General features: G+C 42.4%; 1 protein-coding gene across 2 annotated transcripts; it reads left to right on the forward strand.

The window, feature by feature from the left end:
• Window positions 1–3,837: 3,837 nt before the first annotated feature.
• pam (peptidylglycine alpha-amidating monooxygenase) lies at window positions 3,838–19,379 on the forward strand. 2 transcript variants are annotated; one of them, XM_084486457.1, is made up of 26 exons: window positions 3,838–3,969; window positions 5,728–5,946; window positions 6,175–6,308; window positions 7,335–7,461; window positions 8,743–8,800; window positions 9,130–9,217; window positions 9,560–9,651; window positions 10,172–10,255; window positions 10,613–10,661; window positions 11,168–11,235; window positions 11,349–11,429; window positions 11,561–11,637; window positions 11,973–12,076; window positions 12,617–12,810; window positions 13,268–13,324; window positions 13,651–13,780; window positions 14,324–14,440; window positions 14,588–14,660; window positions 14,983–15,193; window positions 15,639–15,842; window positions 16,680–16,798; window positions 17,141–17,237; window positions 17,351–17,401; window positions 17,778–18,080; window positions 18,185–18,244; window positions 18,697–19,379. In XM_084486457.1, exons 3-26 carry the CDS (start codon window positions 6,208–6,210, stop codon window positions 18,873–18,875), a joined length of 2,724 nt encoding a protein of 907 aa, XP_084342583.1. In that variant the 5' UTR covers window positions 3,838–3,969; window positions 5,728–5,946; window positions 6,175–6,207; the 3' UTR covers window positions 18,876–19,379. The 2 variants fall into 2 exon arrangements, with proteins under 2 accessions (XP_084342583.1, XP_084342584.1); XM_084486458.1 differs by having other exon boundaries at window positions 3,838–3,913.
• The last annotated feature ends 687 nt before the right edge of the window (window positions 19,380–20,066 follow it).

Raw genomic sequence — 20,066 nt, forward strand, 5'->3', positions numbered from 1 at the left:
AGGTTAATAAGTTCATTATTTTCATATATGTGTTCCCATGTCTATTTAACTTGGCTCCGTCCATGTGTTCTTTGTCAGATTGTCTGTTGACGTAGCATGAAGTAATTAAATGCAACTCACCAGTGAGTTCTATTCTTCATTTCTTATTTTTCTGCCCAATCATTGATCGGTTGCTCTTTGTTCCTGTTTGTTGTTCTCTTTTAACCAGGTCTTGAGCCGTCTCCTTCTAGGCCTATCAGGCTAGCCAATCACACTTGTTACATATGCCCAATGTAGCATTATTATGGTTGACTCAGTATTCACCATAGTCATAACCAATAATCTATCTATATGTTTTATTTTTCAGGAGCTGGCATTAAATCATATGTATGTGTCTGTCAAAAACCTGACCTCCCAACTGCAAAAGAGCACAAGTGCCAACAAAGAATACATAACATTTCCAACCATCATTCTCAGCAGTGGATGTGTACATTGTGGCCAAGAAGATGGTGGGAAGGGAATATATTAATAGAAGTGAAGTGAACCCAACACTGACCCCCGTGGACCCCCTGTGTAATGGTGGACCTGTCTGACCTGTGGTTCTTTAGCTTTATGAACTGTTTCATGGTTGTGTAGGAGATGAAAATTTGAAGGGCGACGGAAAATGCAGCCAGGCGTTCCAGAAGAACAGTGTTAGAGAGTGTCATCAAAGGCAGCAGCAAGGTGGGTTACCGGTGTATCTGGTCTACCGAAATGCAATTTCTGGATGAGGTCATTGGTGCGCATCTATGGTGGTGGACACCTGAGCACACGGACAGGGAGACAATATGCACTGACCCCACTGCGCTGAACAAATCAGTGGTGAGAGGGAGGCATCGGTTTGAGTGGAATTGTTATTGCCGTCTGTGCTTTGGAATCTCATGCAACAGAACCTTTTGAGAAATACATGCCTATATCCTGGAGGGCCTGGAAGGCGTCCTGTGTCAGATGGACGATGTGCTCATCTGGGGAGCCACACACAGAGAGCACAATGAGAGGCTACGGAGGGTTTTGTCACAACTTAAGGAGGCGGGATTGACGCTCAATGACTGACCCCCAAACGAGGCGTTTGGGGGTCAGTGCTGACCCTGATAACGTGAACGCCCTGAAAGCCTTTGATAGCATAGAAGAAGAACTGACAACCCCATGCCTACCACTGTACAACCCAAATGGTGAAATACTAGGCTCTGCCGATTCGTCCTCCTATGGGATGGGTGGTGGGCTCGTTCAGTGGCAAGCAGACACAAAGTGGAAACCTGTGGCTTATGCCTGGAGAGCTCTCAGAAGCACTGAACAGCAGGATAGCACATGGGCATGTCAGAGGTTCTCACAGTTCCTCATCAGGAAAAGTTTCTTTATCGAAACTGATCACAAGCCACTTGTTCCTCTGCTGGCAGAGGAACAAGTGTGGTTAAACATGTGGTTAAACATGTGACTTATGAGATTCTCTTGTCTTACACAATATCACACATGGCCGGCAAAGACAATGTGACTGTGGACTTGCTGTCCAGAGCACCTGTCTGCGACACAGCAGAGTGGACGCAAGAGGAAGAATTCAACCTGTATGTGGACTCTGTCATAGCAAGTCTGCCGGCTGCAGAAAAAAGGCTGAGGAATCTCGACACCCAAGAACAAGGATGCCATACTTTAGCATCTGAAGAAGTACTTTGTGGAAGAATTGCCAGACAAGTTTTCTACTGAAATAGTGCCAAAGCCCTATCTGCCCTTCCCAGGTAAACTCACAGTTCAAAAAGGCCTGTATAGTAACCCCAGCATTGCTGAGGGCAGACATGATAACTAAGCTGGATGAGGATCATCTGGGAATAACCAAATGCATGGATAGAGGTAAACAGCGTGATGGCCAGGCCTAATCAGGAAGTGGACAAAAGAAGAACAAGAACTGTGACACTTGTGCCAATGAAAGAACAAACCGCAGAGAAACGATGCAGACGGAGTTCCATTCAAGGCCATGGATTATTATAGGAGCAGACCTGATTCTGAGAGAAATCGAACAATACTCACTACTCAATCTCACATTCATAAAATCGCCAGCAATAATCGAGCACTTCAAGTCTATCATAAGTGGTATGCTCGGACAATGGATCATGATTTGCATCAAAGTCCTTTTGAAAGTTCAAGATTGGTGCTTCAGCCATGTGACGTCCAGTCCTTATTTCTCCCAAAGTAACGGGGAGAATGGAGAATCTGAAAGGGAAACTACAACAATACAGACAAAAACAGTGACAAAGCTACTATTAAAGACACCGAGCACAGGACATGCAACACCCGCAACCTGCCAATAAAGTATGCATCAAAGATATGCTTGAGAGAGGCACAGTGGTGTACAGTAGGATTAACGAGGTCTTAGGTTATATCGCTACACCCAGGTACACTCCATGAAGAGCCTGGGCTGTATATTTGTCCTTTATGGACCAAAACAAGCCTGGTACCATTGAATAAATATATTATTGATATCTGTGGTATTACATAAGAGGTTCCCTGTGCTATATTTAATCCTAGGTTGTTTTTTGCACCGCTATCGAGCGCAGGTGTACATTGCATCCACTTTCATTCCACTCCCAAGTTAATCAATGAGCACTTCCACACCGCAGGCGGAGCTGAAGCACATTACAGAGCACTTGGCATTTTTTTTTCCTACGTGGGGTTCCTTTGTTCCGCCTCGGCCAGCCATTTTTGTAAGCTGATCAATTCGAAATGCCTAGATCACTGACTCACCGTGGAATTGAAGGACACAAGAAAGCCCAGCTTCTGTTTGCTCTATGGCTCGTTAGATGTGTGTCTTAGGCTTAGCTTAGGTGTGTGGAGAGCTAATTCTGGTTGTTTGTGTAGGCTACAAGTTAACATATACGTGACCGCTCAAATATGCACCAGCGGGTTTTGGGAAGTTTCAACCCCGATCACATGGGGGTTGCGACATTTCTTTCCAAATGTCGAAATTGTGGACTTTCACTATGAGTGGCCATAGAGGTCCAGCTCTGAGAAATGGTCTCAAGGTTCCCGTCAAAAGGTCCCTGGTGGCCGATCATGGTATTGTAACATGAACAGAAATGCCATATAGCCCATTTCCCCATAGAAACCCAGCCAAAGGCTAAGTGCTGTAAAATACTACTTATTTAACTATTTATATTAGGGTGACCAGACGTCCACGGTTTCCGGGGACAGTCCCCGTTTTCAGTGACCTGTCCCCGGCTACTGCTGTCCCCGGAAATATCCCCAGATTTCAGTCACAGACTGTGACTGAAACGTTTGGACATTTGGAGGTTTTTACACCGCTGAACCCAAAATTTCCCTGGATTTTGTCTCAGAAATCGGGTCACCTTAATTTATATATGCTTTTCTAATAACCGCCACTATCACATTTGGAAACAGGTCGTAATCCTCCATTTAACATTGGTTTCATTTTATATTTAATCTATCCATTTATTATTTGCGTATTATTTAAATTATTCATTATTACTTGATATTTTAATTCTATGGTTGGTTAATATTTTTCACCTCACAAAACAGGAGGACATTTGTGGATTTTCGAAATAATGCATTAAATACACTACACATATAGCTTTTCCCAGGTTTATTACGAGTTTAATGATTCATCTTAAATCAATTATAAAAAATTTAAAATAATCATAGGCCTATTCAATATATTTTTTATTTTATTTAGGTTATCTAACCAAAATGAGTCCATATCCTCGAATAAAGGTTTTTCATTAATATCACGGATTGGAAAATGGAGTTGCGAAGATCTATTTCTCATGATACTGAGAAGAGAACCCCTTGACATTTATCTCTGATATACGTCACAGCTTCGCAGCGGAAGTCATGACTTCAGACGGTTTGACAACAGGGTTACGACGCTGGGAGGTGAATTACACAGGTATGCGAACAACGACTGCTGCCTAAATTGGATCCAAAGGACATATACGACTATAGGTATCGTTATCACCATCGATTACATTTATGAACACATATTTCGTCATAGTAGCCTACGATGTATTGGGCGGGCGGCGATAGGCTGCATACAAACCTGCCAAACCAGTCGCACACACTTGAATGTCTTTTATGATGATGTTGAAATCATGTTTTGTTTACTTCGTATATTCTACAATCTGCAGAAAACAAGGATATATTTATTGATTTATTGTCATGCTTTATGGAATATAATATATGTTATTACAATTCAAATAACGTTTATATAATGCATACACGGAGAGGGAAAAATACGATTTAAACACGATTTAATGATCCACTACGAAATACTGTATGGTGTAGTGCATAAACTAATCTGTATTATGTTCAGATGTTGACTAATACAGGGGCTAGTTGTGGAGGTACGATGCGTTCGTAGGAGATGATGGTTAACTACAGCGTTATTTACATATCGCTTACTCTCGGCCAGATCTACCGATCATTTTAATCTTCCGCGTTATAACTTGCAAAGAGACACGTGCATTTTCATAGTCTGCTGTCTTCTTCCGCAATTATTTTAATCGGTGTGAAAAAACACTTTCACTGACCTGACTCACTGACAGGTTTGTTTTTAAGGAAGGGCCGTCAGTGCATACACTTGGTTCGTTTGGACGTCGTTTTCATTTGTAATTTGTGTTGCATATCTCAAATTGCTTAGAATGCGTAGGCCTACAAGAAAACGATGTTTATATATAGGCTATGTATCGGTGTCCTATTATGGTCTTCTTCTTTGTGCGTGTTGGCTGCAGGTTCAGTTGTGATTGAGGTTACTGCCAATGCAGTTAGCTTTTTCTTTTCTATGAGGTAACATTTGTGTCAATAAGTGAGATCGGGTTCATGAATTTGCTGTTCTTATCCCTTGCAGCAATTGGTTATTTTTATTTATAATCTCGACACATATGTACATGAGAAAGGTGACAGTGGAATTTATTAAATTCCGATTAGTGTCTGCTACACGTTTTCCTACAGAAAGGGTGATGGGTGACAAGAGCAATGGATGTGTTGCCAATCTGACCATAAGCTACATATCGTTGAAAAAAATGGAAGACTATTTGCGTTTTGTGGGAGTGTTAAGAACTCTGTTACCATAGTGATCCCTCGCTGTGATGTAAGCCACTACGCTGTGCTAAACACCTCCTCCATCCAAATTTGCTTCCGTATTTTCTCTGCATAAGTCTTATCCGCACGTAGCATCCTGGGTCTCACTGGTGAGTCACCACCAGGGAGGCTGCTTGTCAGGAGTAGGCCTCTATTTCATGGCTTTTCTCTCTTTACCTTTGATGTTTTGGAAGTGTAACGTGGCCAATAGGCAAGCATCTTTTTAACAAGGGAGGATTTTAAAACGGTAGTTAAATAAGGCTTGGATGTAATGTTGGTCTTAATCCCTTTTAATGATTAAATTAGTAAAATACCAGACAACAACTCAGAAACATATATTTGTATGTTTTCATTTGAAACATTCATTATTTAAACTTTTTGATTTAAATGTAAGCTTCTTTAAAGGGCCAGGGTGTATAATTTAATAGCAACTAGCAGTGAGGTTGAGAATTGCAAACAATTTAATACTCTGGGCTACTGTAGAAACATGGTGGCCTTGGTAGAAGAGGACCTGCTCCCTATGTAGATTTAAAGAGCTCATTCTAATAATAGCCGGCGTTCCAGTGAATGTCCCTGGATGGTTGTTTTTGCAACATGTGTCCTAACGCTATGTCTTCTTAACAGGTCTTAAACATTGACAACTGCACACCATTTTACCAGAGATTCTATTCAACATGTTGAGAGGGTGATACAAAACCAAGATCCTCCGCAGCCTTCAAGGCAAAGAATCAACGTCTTCAAATCAATAGTACCTCTACCCCCTTTCCCCCTGGGTTCTCAACACCAAAAGCTTCGTAAGGGGCTCTTGTATGTACAGCCCCTTCTGACATCAGAAAACAAAAGGTGTGTTACTCCATTGTTACTTTTAGTGTACTTCAATCACCTTTTGCTAACATATAGAACCTTAATAGAAAAATAATTGAGTGAAACCCTTTTTTTAATCAACCGTTAATCACTTGCTAATACCAGCATGCTTGTTGCTCATTGCAATTTGCCCCACTTTAATCTGGATTTACTTCTCTATTTACTACCCTCACTGTTGGTCGTGTCACTTCCTTTCTACTGGTGAAGGGAGGAGCTGCATCTCCTACGTTGCTCTCCACCATGGGCCTGATGGGAGGCCTGTTTCACGGCCTGCTGACACTTGGGCTCATCTGTCAGAGTCACAGCCTGGACAGTGACGGCTCTTTCTACAGATTCAAAAGGTAACGTCGCAATATCAATATCTCTTTTGTTTTTCCTAATGTGGCCTGAAGTACATAGTCTTGCATTACAAAAGATCTGGTCTCTGCCCACTCCCGTTGAAACCACCTTTCAAAACCCACTAAGTGGACGCTCCAAAGGCCAAAGAGGAGCAAGGGGCACCACGCCTCCGTCTGCAGAATTTCAAAAACAAGCATGCAATCTAAACTGTTCTATCTGAAATAGACTGAATGACAATGTTAGAAGAAAGAAAGAAATGTGCACAAAGCCTGTTTTTAGAAAACAACCTCATCAAATAATGAACAACATCAGGCCACGTCCATATGTGGAACTCAATCCAGTCTTATACACCCACTCCCTCCCCCTAGCACTGACTGGTCTGTCAACCTTTTGTTTTTTGAAGGTAGAGCTAGCTAGAAACGGAAGCTGGTGTTTTCATGCTGCAAAGTCTGATTGTCTGTGTGTGTGTGTGTGTGTGTGTGTGTGTGTGTGTGTGTGTGTGTGTGTGTGTGTGTGTGTGTGTGTGTGTGTGTGTGTGTGTGTGGGAGAGAGGAAGGGGATGTTGCTATGGTTTGTGATGGTCCTACACCACAGATAAAAGCATCCTCTAGTAGCCACAGTCATTTGTATAATCATGTGTTGAGTCCCGTTTGGCCTTCAGAGCAGCATTTAGGGGTGTAGACTCAACAACAGAATTGAGACTAGATAGATTTTCATGAGTCTTTACTCAATTAGCTCTATCCAGGGTCTCGGCAGCCCATTACAGCAATTCACATTCACTCATTCACTCATTTCATATTGATGCTTTGACATATGTGTCATGGCTATGAAGGGAATTAAGTTAGCAATGACACACTTTCCAAAATTAGTATCAGGGGCTCTGAATTATGCCCCAAAAACATTTCACACAACATCATCCTCTGATATTTCTCTGTATTATTTTTTTTGCCAACCAGAGGTGCCTTTTATGCAAATTAGTGTGCACATGAAAAAAGGGGGTTTGAATGCATTTGTATTATGTTGTCCAGGTACCAGGAAACGGTGTCTTCTAACCCCAGCGACTGCACGACCACGAGGAGCAGGCAGCCGGTGGGGCCAGTCAACTCCTACAACTTCTCCGTCCACGTCCACATGCCCGGGGTCACTCCCAAAGCCGTGAGTTGCTTGTTTTATAGTTTTTAAGTCAAACAGGCCGCAATGCACACACATCATCAACCGCTCACCGTAATGCGTACCGTCTGCAATGTGTCTCAAACGAAGGGGTGGGGGGAAAGGAGGAGAGTCGCACTAAAACAAAGAACGACGGCTGGCAGCGTGGTCCCAGCCCCCCCAGGCGAAATCATTTGCTGAGTCATTGACCACCGAACAAACAGAATGTTCCAATGAAGCCCAAAGGATGACAACCCCTCTCAGCGGATCATCGCAGAGATCCGGCGTGGTCACTGAGCCGTCTACACTTCCCAGCGGCTTTCAAGCCCACCCGCCAGCCCCCCCCTTCCCTCCCGCCCCCTCCCCTTGCTCTGAACTCACTGGTGGCGGGGGGGGGGGGGGGAGGGTTCACAGAGAGATGCCTATCAGTATTTATAATGTGGGTTTATTCTCCGTATTGATCTGTCGGGGCCTCTGTAGACCAGTAGATCAGCAGGGAGAGGACGTTGGAACACTCTCTCATGGGTGTTCTCCAGCCTGTTGCACACAAGCGTTGCAGCACTGAGTGGGAACTAAGTGGGAACATGTCATGTTTGTGCCACATTATACCTGTTCCAGTGTGGTTATTCCAATTTTTCCCGGCGTCACTTTGACTGCTCCGTTGAGTGGGTCAGACATGATTGCCTGGAATTACACCCAAGAACACTAATTACACTCAGTTTTGGTGGCGAAACCACAAAAGCACGTTGTTCGTTTTATTAAATTTTATTCCCTATCTTTTCAGTATTGTTGAAGTTTATAGTACTTTATTATCATCTAATAAATGAACTATACACTTTATTCTTAAATGGTCGCCAATGACTAATCCACAGTGATGGAGACGTTACACCTGGGTGGACCCATTTGCGGCGTGTTTTTGATTCTGCACAGTCTATCATTTTTATGTAACAGCCCCCTTTTTTCCAAAATGAAATACTACTTTTACAGTTGACATAATATGTGATTGGGTGACTGGGAAAAAGCAAAAGGGACGACAGCAGCGCTTTCCTGAAAGGTTTTTAAAAGGAGATTTTTAACCTGAATTGGAACCCAGAGTTGCCATTCTGAAATGTATATCATAGTTTAGCCTCCTATTGTTTCCATCTTCATGAGACAGCTTTGTTTGAAGCCACACATTTGACACAAAAGATGAAACTGAAACAAATGTAAAAAAATCTAAATGAAGGCATTAATTTGCATTAAGCATAAGCAATAAGCATTCTTAACACTATCCACTCACTCTTTCAGTCGGACTCCTACCTGTGCATGGCCATACCTGTCCCGACCAAAAGAGATGTTTACATTGGTGAGTCATCACTGTTTGCATTAACATTTCCATCCCACTGAGTTACTCCTTTGTCCAGCATAAATAGACCGCACCTAAACTATATCTATATATCTATATCTATATATATATATATATATATGTATGTACTATGCCTATATCTTCAATTCATAAAAGGGAAGAAAGGTAGTATCAGCGATGAAGTAAATAGATGTTCATCGGCATATAACGATCAAGCTGTTACTTGTGAAACCATTGAACCATGAACCATTGTGAAAACGACTATTCTATCATGGTTTTAAAGCATCGCCAGTTTGCAAATATAATGAATGTCATTACTCCCTTTTTAGTGGACTTTGTGCCTCATGCTAGTATGGACACAGCTCACCACATGCTCCTTTATGGCTGCCAGACTCCTGTATCAACAAGTGGCTATTGGTAAGTCTGCTCACCAAAGGCATGTCCACCCACTGCCTGTTGTAAATGGAGCCGGTGACGAGTGATCGACAACACCTGCCACTAACTCACCTGTGGTGCCATCCTATCTACCTCGTCTTGGCTTCATCTCCAGTTTTAATCTGAACAGAGTCACTACTTCCATAAAAAAATCCCCTTCTAAGATTCAAACCTATGAATACATATAGTGAATGGATTTATTTGACTTTATTTATTTATATATATATATATATATATATATATATATATATATATTCATTATTAATGCTTACAGTTATCTCAGTGAACCAATGATTAAGGGAAGGTCGGACCTTATCTCCCCAGGGACTGCGGGAGTGTACAGGGGATCTGTGAGGACGAGGCCTCCATCATGTACGCCTGGGCCCGTAACGCCCCGCCCACCAAGCTACCCAAAGGTACACACACACACACACACACACACACATGTTGACCTATAGGCTACTAATGCCATGAGCAGTGCAATGCATTTTATATTCTTGTATTTGGAACCACTGGCGCCCAGAGACATGTTTCTATTCCAGAATGGAATTGCATACTGATTTACTTTGGTTTCTTATTTGACAGTTAATGTTAACAATGATCTAATGTCCAAAGACTAATATCAGTACAGTTAACATTTGGAGTACCATTATGTTGTGTTAAAACACCTGTAAATACATGTTCTAGGCAATTCATTGTTCATTCTTTCTTATTTTCCTTAGAAAGACAAATAAGAAGTTTTAATTTGGGGTAAATGAGGGCTGGGGCTGGCTAGCTATGCATTTTATATTTTCTTTAACATTTACTATTATGAAAAATAAACATTATTGAATTAAATGAATAGCACTTAATGTAAAGGGACAATGTTAGCCATGCTGTTATACATGCTGTTATATTGTTAACACCAGGATATTTCTTGTTTTCCGGCCCCAACAGATGTTGGCTTTAAAGTGGGAGGAAACTCTGGAATTACCCATTTTGTGCTGCAAATACATTATGGAAATATTAATGCTTTTGAAGGTGAGTCCTTTCAAAACAGTGTGTTTTGGTTGCATACAGACTGTTAATTTGTGTGTGTGTGTGTGTGTGTGTGTGTGTGTGTGTGTGTGTGTGTGTGTGTGTGTGTGTGTGTGTGTGTGTGTGTGTGTGTGTGTGTGTGTGTGTGTGTGTGTGTGTGTGTGCATACAATGAGTGTATTTGTCAGGCTCAATTCATATCTGGGGTGGATTTGAGTTCACTGAACTCAATTCATATCAGAGTTCAGTGAAACCTGGGGAAGCACACAAAGCCCAGCTGAATGTATTTGGGTTTATGGTGAATTCGACATTTCGTAAGGATGACGGTATGTAGATTGACCCTTTGTACTTTGTTTTGCAGACAAACATAAAGACTGCTCAGGACTTACCTTGCAAATGACTACTAAAAGGTCAGTATTCAGTTCAACACTCTCTCAAACCACCCTATTGGTCTAATTTGACAGGTATACATTTGAAAGTGTACGCACCAATCATGCTTTAGAAGGCCCCATTATCACATATGATAAGAAATTTAGGTCCCAAAAACCTCGACTTTTGTCGACTTTTGGAAATGGCAATCCAATTTATAATTGAACATGCGTTTAACCATCCATGCATATTTGTGCATATATCATACCACTAGCATGTACATGCAAGCAAACACAATATAGACCATATATACATATACATAACCTCGCTGACACTCACAAAGAAGAGAGACGCTACCACAGTGACCTTGCTAAAGGTGTTGTCTTACTGTACAGCCGTATATGTTAAGTGATATCTGGCATGATGTGCGGATGGATAACATACATACAGTACCCACTACATACATTTACATGTGGCTATTTATATCTCCTCAATCAAAATCTGGTGCTGGTTTGTGAAATCTTTTTCTTTTTTGCATTTGCTACAGACAGCAATTCATCGCCGGCATTTATCTGATGATGAGTATGGATACCATCATCTCCCCAGGAAATAAAGGTACTGCTCTACGCTTATAACCACTTATAGCGCCATTTATCCTTGAAACACATTCTGTAGTTTTCTTGTCATGTGTGCCATCTCCAATCAGATGTGTTCTTCTCCCTGTACAGTTACAAACGCAGACATCGCCTGTAGCTACGATTCGTACCCCATCTACCCCTTTGCCTTCCGGACACATACCCACCACCTAGGTGAAGACCTTTTTACAGAGAGTTGACTAAATATTCTGATTATTCTTTAGCACTGTCATGTCATTCCCTTTGAGACCCCGTTAATAGACTCTAACCGTAGTCTCGGTGTGGGGGGGGGGGTCTTGCAACAGGCAAAGAGGTGATCGGCTACAGAATCCGGAACGGGAGGTGGACTCTGATTGGCCGGCAGTCCCCTCAGTTACCCCAGGTACTTCACAAACCCTCCAGTAGCCCGTGTGACATGCTGTGTGTGGACGGTGGAAGAGAGCTCATTTACTGCCCCTAGACGATGCATTGATCCAACTCTACGGGCAGTTTGAGATCTGTACTTCTCAAAACAACACGCCTTTCACTGAATTGATGGATTTACTACTGATACTGACATTCCTCAAATGCATAGCATAATGGTGTTTATAGTTTTGGCTTTGAAAAGTAGTTTGATTTGGGCTCCAAACTGGTGAGGAGTCTTTTGGGTCCTCACCAGTTTGTATCCCCACTCATTGTTTACATTTTCCTTTTGGTTCATATTTTTCCCCCCGCCAGGCCTTTTATCCTGCCAACAAAGACGTTGAGGTCAAGTTTGGAGATACCATTGCATCCCGATGTGTATTCACAGGAGAAGGAAGGACCTCAAAGACGTACATTGGGTAAGTTCAATGGGAAAATACTAGCGCTGTCACCATTGGTCCATTGTGTTGACTAATTATGAGTGTGTTGGTGTTTATAAGTGTTTGTTGAGCATGTCATATCCATTCAGAAACCTGTTTTGAAACGTTTCCCCTGTGGGGGCTATACACTTGTTTCTGTTAGTAGAAACACATCAATGTGTGCAAATGCTGCTTTGGTTGAGGATTTGCATTGATAGATAAACCCTTTTGTTTATGGGACACAAACGTATGGAAATGTTTCTGAAGACACAGGCATACAAATACTCAACATACTAACATACTACATACAACTAAACATATGCAAAGACGAATGAGCCATTGATGACTCAATGTACTTTGCGAACTGAATATATATTCTATGTTTTCCACCCAAACCTGCATTCTATTCTCAGGAAAAGCAATCAATATGTAATTCAAGCACCTTAGTGTTGAAATATTCCCGCAAGAGGCAACGAAATCCATGACAATCATTTGTATTATAATTAACATAATATAAACCTTTTCATGTTTTCACCACAGCGGTACCGCTAATGACGAGATGTGCAACTTCTACATCATGTATTACATGGAGAGCAAGCACTCCACTCCGTTCATGAGCTGCATGGAGCCGGGCGGCAGCGAGCTGTTCAGGCACATGCCAGTGCTGCCCGCTCTCCCTGTGCCTGTTGAGTCACATGACATGATGTCCCGGGTCATGTCGGGACACAAAACAGGTCAATAAAGACAATATCTTCAAATGAAAACCAAATGCATTCATATTGACCAGAAGGACTTATTATATATTTTGATATGTTGTACGATAACGCCATTTATTCGTCCTTGATGTAATTGTTTTTTTTGTCTTCTGATGCTTTGTTTTGGATAGTTTAGATTTCCCTGTGAATCTGTAACATTGACGGATGTTAAATACATTACTGGTCAGTTAAGGTCCCAGTTTTAGCTTGGGTGTCCTAGGTTGCTCATAAGGGGTTTCCCAGGGGCAATGCAGGGGTGCTAAAGGCCACTCTTATCGGGAAATTGCAAAACCCATTTTTTGTGTGCCGGCAGTTTCCACATCTGACTGTTGGCACACCAAATGCAATTCAGAGATTGACATTTCTAGCAATTCCTAGCTAGTCTGTTTTTTGCAATTAGAAACCAAGAGACAAACATTGCATTTCTGCCCTTCAGATGTTCCAAATGAGAATGAGTCACCGCAGACAACGACGCCGGGAACACCGGATTATGGTACGTAATTATGTTCAAATATAACCCTCTGGGAGTCCAACACCGGATTCACTACACAACCGCCCCCCTAATTAGATGCACACACACCGTACACACACACATCTCGGCTGACAATGACGTCTACTCCTGACTAAGGTGTGGGGGGGTTATTATCTGCAATACATTGTGTATGTGTTTTTTAATGTGCATGATCTTCTATCAAGGTTATTTTCTGCAGTACCTTTTGTTTTCATGTTTTTTAATGCGAATGATCTGGGATTCAGGTTATTTTCCGCGATGCATTTTGTTTGCATGGGTTTCTTTAACGTGCACCATCTGGCGTCCAGGTTATTTCCTGGAGGAGGTGACGGCCTGGCCCGAGGTGAGGCTGCAGCTGGGGCAGGTGTCGGGCCTGGCCCTGGACTCGTACGGTAACCTGGTCATCTTCCACAGAGGGGACCACCACTGGGGAGTGAAGTGAGTCCTTCTGACAGGTCACGTGTTCAGATGGTTTACTCTCTACAGCTGCTGTAGGGAAGGGTTTCAAGATTGTAAAGAGTTGTATGTATTTAAATCTAAATTCAGGATTCAAATGTTTTTTTAATTGTAATTTCCTTTGTGCCGATGCATATTTGTGTGTGAGGGCGTGAGACATACCTCAGTCTGAGAATGCCTCACTTCCACACTTCAGTTGACGTGAAAATGGCCTGTCCAAAAATGGGATGACCGAACTATCCTTTGTATTCAGATATAATCACATAATTTGAATACTTCAGTAAAGTGGGCAAACCATTTTTGTGGGGTTATTAACACAACACATATAAAAGATCTCACCATTACCCAGCGAGAAGACATTGCTGCTACTTGCTTTGAATTCTCATTGTTTTCTTTTGTCCACAACGTCATTTCTGTGGCAACGAGCCAGCAGCTGACACTGTGGGGTGTTACATAGTATCTCTTTAACATCAGAACTCTCTAACTACAACAATACTTCCCTCACACCCCCTCCCCTTCCCCTAGCTCATTCGACAATATAGCGAGGTACCAACAGCGGTCCAAAGGGCCCATCCAGCAGTCCACCATCTTGGTTGTGGACCAAGTCAAAGGAGACATCCTCAAGGCTTCTGGCAGAAACACGTGAGCAACCATGTGCTTTTTTTCTCCTGCAGAGAATAATAACTGTATGGTTTTGATTGCTTGAATCCAAGCCTAGGAATCAAGGCGATTAAAGGATGCCTAACCCTAACCCTAACCCTACCTCACTCACTTTGTCCCTCGCTGCAGCTTCTACCTGCCTCACGGAATAACCACGGACATGGAGAACAACTACTGGGTGACGGATGTTGCTCTTCATCAGGTAAGATCGGGTTAATGACCTGTCTGTCTGCAGTCTGGAGAGCAGAATTGTAACGCTGTCGCCCAGTCCCATGATTGTATTTGTAATGTTTGGAGTCACTTTGAGAAATCGGGGCAAACGTCGTTTACAATTGGTTACGGAATGTTAAAAGTCAGTTTCACCCGGCTGCTGCAAACATGGATGCAATACCACGTTTCAATAAGTATAGACAAAAATAAGCTAAATTCTGCCACTATATAAATTGGGATTAGGGTGGTCGTCATTGTGTTGTGTGGGAAATGTAATACTTACGACATCACATTCTCCACCACCATTCCTGCAGGTTTTCAAACTGAGCAGCAAGCAGAGGGACCTAGCGCTGGTGGTGCTGGGAGAGGCCTTCACCCCGGGCAGCGACCGGCAGCACTTCTGCCAGCCCACAGACGTGGCCGTGGACCCCGTCACCGGGAACATCTACGTCTCAGACGGATACTGCAACTCCAGGATCATGAAGTTCTCTGCCGAGGGCCGATACCTGTCCGAGTGGGGAGCAGGTAATGGGGGGGGGGGGGGTTCTTAACACTTGCTTTCCTATTGGTTAACCGGACGGTCTGTGAACCAATAGTCAACCAGTTGTCAAAAAAATTGAAATGCTTCGAAATATGTAAAAATTTAGAATATTGCAATGTAAGAGGTTGAGCGGTGTCAGAATAACCATTGTGTTTATTGTTGCAACCATTTTCAATGCTTAATGAAATTCTTCCTGAATTCCTATTTAAAATTCTGCCGAAAAGTGCCACATTTTGCAACGTGCATTATTAGGGTAGGCTCTCGTGTAGTGAACGTTTTACGCACCGCACCAGTTGAATGGTTAGGTAGGAGGGGGGGCAAAATGGTTTAAAGTGGTCTAGTTTAGGACGTTTACATCCAAATAACCATCCAAATAACCAACCTCATCTCAATCCAAACCATGGTTTTCCTGTTTTTCCCTCGGCTCAGGGTCATCGGATCGGAGGAAACGGACTCCGTTCCGCATCCCCCACAGCCTGGCGTACCTCCCGGACCGCCAGGAGCTGTGTGTGGCCGACCGGGAGAACGGACGCATCCAGTGCTTCGTGGCCGACTCTGGGGAGTTCCTCAAGGAGATCAAGAAGGAGGAGTTTGGGGGGGAAGTGTACGCCATCGCCTACAGTCCACACAGCGGTGAGTTCATGGCGTCGGGAGGACCAAACACTGACATGTCGACATTTTTTTTCTTATCTTTTTTTCCCTCCCTTTTGTTGCGGGGTCAAATTGACCCGTTTTGACGTTTCTGGGAAAGAACTTTCTAAGTATCAAACACTAACACTAAAAATCTAAACAGTTCATGTCAAGCCTTTGCAACCCCCCATGCATGTACATATCAGAGATTCTGTTCAGGTCGCTTTGACCCAGCAGGGAAAGTGGTGTTTAAAAGGGGTCAGGTGTGTCTGATGTTAGGGCAGGAATAAGGCCCCTCAATCGTCTACCTTGAACCTTTTATGTTCATAAAAAAATGGAAAGAGAAAGGAAACACACACACACACACACACACACACACACACACACACACACACACACACACACACACACACACACACACACACACACACACAATAATTGATTTTTAGTGAACGAGTCAAATTGAGCCTGGTTTTGGTTTCTGACGATCTTTGGATATTTCAACGTGCAGCGTGTCAAATTGACCCAGGAACATATTTGTTGTTCATGACAAACATAACAGGAGGGATGAATAAATATTGACTGAGGGAAACGACTTGTAGTTGTCATGCATTAGGATTCTGCCCCAAGCTCAACATCCCAAAAATTATATTCATTAATTTATTCATTACACATGAAGCCCAATAATGCATTCAATTAAGCATGTTCAGTTGGGGGACTTGATTTGGAAAGCAAGTCCTTCTTAGGACAATTAAGTACAAGCAGATGGAAAGGATTAACCAAAGGCTTTAGTTCGCTTTTTGTCTTACACAAATTTAAATGTTTTCTTCTCCATGCAAGGGGGTCTAATCTACGCAGTCAACGGAGAGTCTGCAGATGGATACTCTGCCCCAATCAGAGGCTTTGTCATTGATTATTCCAGCAAGGACATTGTGAATGTCTTCAGACCAGTGGATCAGGTAGCTACCGCCGTCAGCACACCTACAGACAGCACACACACCTGTATGTTGTGTATGTATGAACCTCAGCAGGTTGGATGTTTCCAGTATTTGTATGTTTTCTTCAAACGTGAGCATGTACAGGGCTTTTGCCAAGGCTGGTAATTTTTTATGTGCTATATAAAGACATTTGATGTATCAATCTCAATGTATCATGTTTTTTTCTTCAATGGGTTTCTTCAGCAGACAGTTGCTATACCATGTGCAGGAGTAGGGAAAAATATGAACAAGTATGAGTACAGGAACCTTGGTCGCAAGCAAACTCATGTCACTCACTGAGGTGGTACTTTGCCTTCCTTCCAGGAGTTCAAGATGCCCCATGACATTGTGGTTACCCCCAACGACAACGTCTTTGTAGGGGATGCCGCCTCTGGTTCCGTCTTCAAGTTCACTTCTGAAAGTAAGTGGTCGTTTGCACAGAATGTGGTTGTATGTGTAAAAGTAAATATCAATTAAAAGGTCGAGGACCATCTCCGTTGGATTCTCAACGGGCGTTTTGTGGATCTTTTTCAGACTCTCATCGATCCGTCAAGAAGAGTGGGTTTGAGGTAGAAGAGCTTGAAGGTGATTATTAATGATTCGCCTTTTATCCTAACGTACCATATCGTACTGTATAGCTTTAAAGAGCTAACAAACATAAGGACTCTTTAATAAATAAGTAAAAATGGATGCTTCTCGTCAGATGGTCAGATATAAGGAGCCATTAAAAGCCATTCGTTGGTGGGTTACCCTTTAAATCAGCAGGTTTTAACCCTGCCTTGATCCGAGATTTGATTGAATGTTGCCAACAACCTGCGCGTAGAGCCCCCAAAAGCTTAGTGGCGGTTCTGATTGCAGCTAAAACATGCTGTCGAACAAAACTGACGTTTTCAGAGAACTTGCCACACTGGGCCCCGGTATTTTAAACATTAAACATCACACTGCGTGTGTCTCTATCCAGAAATAAAGACCATCATCCAGACCAACCTGAGACCCGCCACGAGCCACAAGGGGTCCGGGATGGCCCCGCACAAGCCCCAGACGGTCTCAGAGATCCATTCCGGCCCCCCCCCGATATACCAACAGCAGCAGAAACAGCCATCAGGGGCGGAGGAGAAGGGGAGGCCGGAGAAAACCAAGCCCGATCCGAGCACTCGTCAGGGGGTCTCTCCGGCCCTCATGACCACCCTCCTGCTCATTCCCCTGGTGCTGGTTGTTTCCATAGCAGTGTTCATCCGCTGGAGGAAGAGCAGGGTGTATGGAGGTGAGATGAACCGACGCATTTCAATGGCTATGTTCAGTTGTTGAAATGTGGATTATTGTTTTTGTTGTTCTGCACGTTATTTACTGGGATGTTCCTCCTCACAGACACATTCGACATGATACAGGACGTGAAGCCAGGGGGAGGAATCTTGGGAAAACTGAAGGGTATGTATTTATATACTGTATATGTTGGGATTTCAACTCATGTTTTACTTTCACTTTCACATGTATGTATGTTTAGGGTGAGGAATCCCATGTCTAGCGTTATACAGATGACCGTTTCATTGTCGAGTGAAACGGTCATTGTTTAGTGAGTGTCAAATTATATTTATATATTTTTTTATTTGATATTACGTACGTTTCAATGGCACAACTAGATTGGTCTGCCAATTTACCTCCAATTGTTCGTAATAGTATAATCTTTTTAGTTTAAAGTCTTTCTATACTTCTCAGATCGCTCCATTCAATTGTTAAAAATAACAATACAAAAGTCATTGCCATTTGCTTTTTGAAATCAATCATAAAAATAGTGGCCTTTTGTTTGCAAGCATCCATTTTGTGAAATTAACCTTTTCATTCGCTCATTAATCCACATATATTCTTTCATATCATTACAGGGAAAGCTGTTGGTGGCCTGAACCTAGGAAATTTCCTTGCTACTCACAAAGGCTACACCCGGCAAGGCTTCGACCGTCTGAACACGGAGGGCAGCGACCACGAAAAAGAGGAAGATTACACCACGGATTCAGAGAACGAAGAGTATTCCGCCCCCCCCGCCCCCAGCTCTTCCTCGTAGACCAACAAATTATTGCCAGGACCAACTAGCTCTGGTCACATGTCGGGATGTAATTCATTTATGTGCAAAATGTTTTGTTTTTTGGCTGCCAAATGTATTTATTTTTATGAAAATTACTATTAATATAACTGAAGTCGCAGTAACTGATTTTGTTTCTTTTCATGTAGATTATTTTCATAAAGACCAAGAATTATTTTTATTGTTTTAGATTGAGTCAAACATTTCAATAGTTTACAATCTCTATATTTGTGCCTTTTTACTTTGCCAACCTTGAAAAACGTGCCACTTGGGAGTAGTTATTGCTACAGAGATCTGCATCTTCATATATATGGTCTATTTCTTACGTAAGTTGTCATCACAAAATATATATAAATATATATATATATAATCATTTGATAATTATCAGATGTTGACTGTCTATTTATTGTGTCACAGTGAGGTCATGCTGCAAGAAAACTATTTTCAGTAATTTTTGTGTAATAATAAAGTGTCTGCAAAGCATTAGCCTTGCATCATATTTATTGAACCAAAATGAAAGGAGGATAACTACTGTGTATATTCAGGAGTACACTAGTCCGAACTAGTGTGTCGGTGCTTTAAAAATGTCCATACTTACAACAGATACGTGTCTTTTAGAAGCTCTAGAGGTTCATCCCACAGTCCTTGCTGCAGAATTAAAACACCATTTTGGGCAGCAGTGGGTATGGTAAGAAAAACTTTAAAGAGAATGAGCAGTTTCTGTTCCTTGTACTGAATGCCTCAAACCATGCTGCCAAAAAAGTTAAGAACAGGACTGTAAGCCTAAGCATTTTGAAAAGACTTCGTATTAGCCTTAGGCAATGGTTCACTTCTGGAAAAGGATGACTTGTCATCTTCCTGTTAGGGGCATTATCCTAAGTGCTCTACCAAACAGTTTTGGTTGTGACTGATTTATCTGGAACCGACACTACAGTTCCTCAACTTGAATTTAACAAGCACCCTTCAAATCCAGATGGGATTTACTGCTGAGGACTGGAATTATTTGGAAGCTGGTCAAGGCAATGGGCCTGCTGATAGATTTTGAAAAAATTGCAGATTCACAGGGGGCCAGAAGGGAAGATATTCTAACAGCTAAAGCCATATGACACTCTTAATGACCAAAGCCAAACAATTCTACGTGGAGGAAGATTAGATTGACAGAGTAAGCACACC

This window comes from Micromesistius poutassou (assembly GCF_964030765.1).
Source record: "Micromesistius poutassou genome assembly, chromosome: 22".
Classification (NCBI taxonomy): Eukaryota; Metazoa; Chordata; class Actinopteri; order Gadiformes; family Gadidae; genus Micromesistius; species Micromesistius poutassou.

Excerpts from the sequence above, each read along its gene's own strand:
- pam (XM_084486457.1), top strand. The coding sequence starts at position 6,208 with ATGGGCCTGATGGGAGGCCTGTTTCACGGCCTGCTGACACTTGGGCTC. Across the intron at positions 11,638-11,972 it reads AGTCCCCTCAGTTACCCCAG|GCCTTTTATCCTGCCAACAA; the intron begins GTACTTCACAAA and ends TCCCCCCGCCAG. Across the intron at positions 15,843-16,679 it reads CGCCTACAGTCCACACAGCG|GGGGTCTAATCTACGCAGTC; the intron begins GTGAGTTCATGG and ends TCTCCATGCAAG.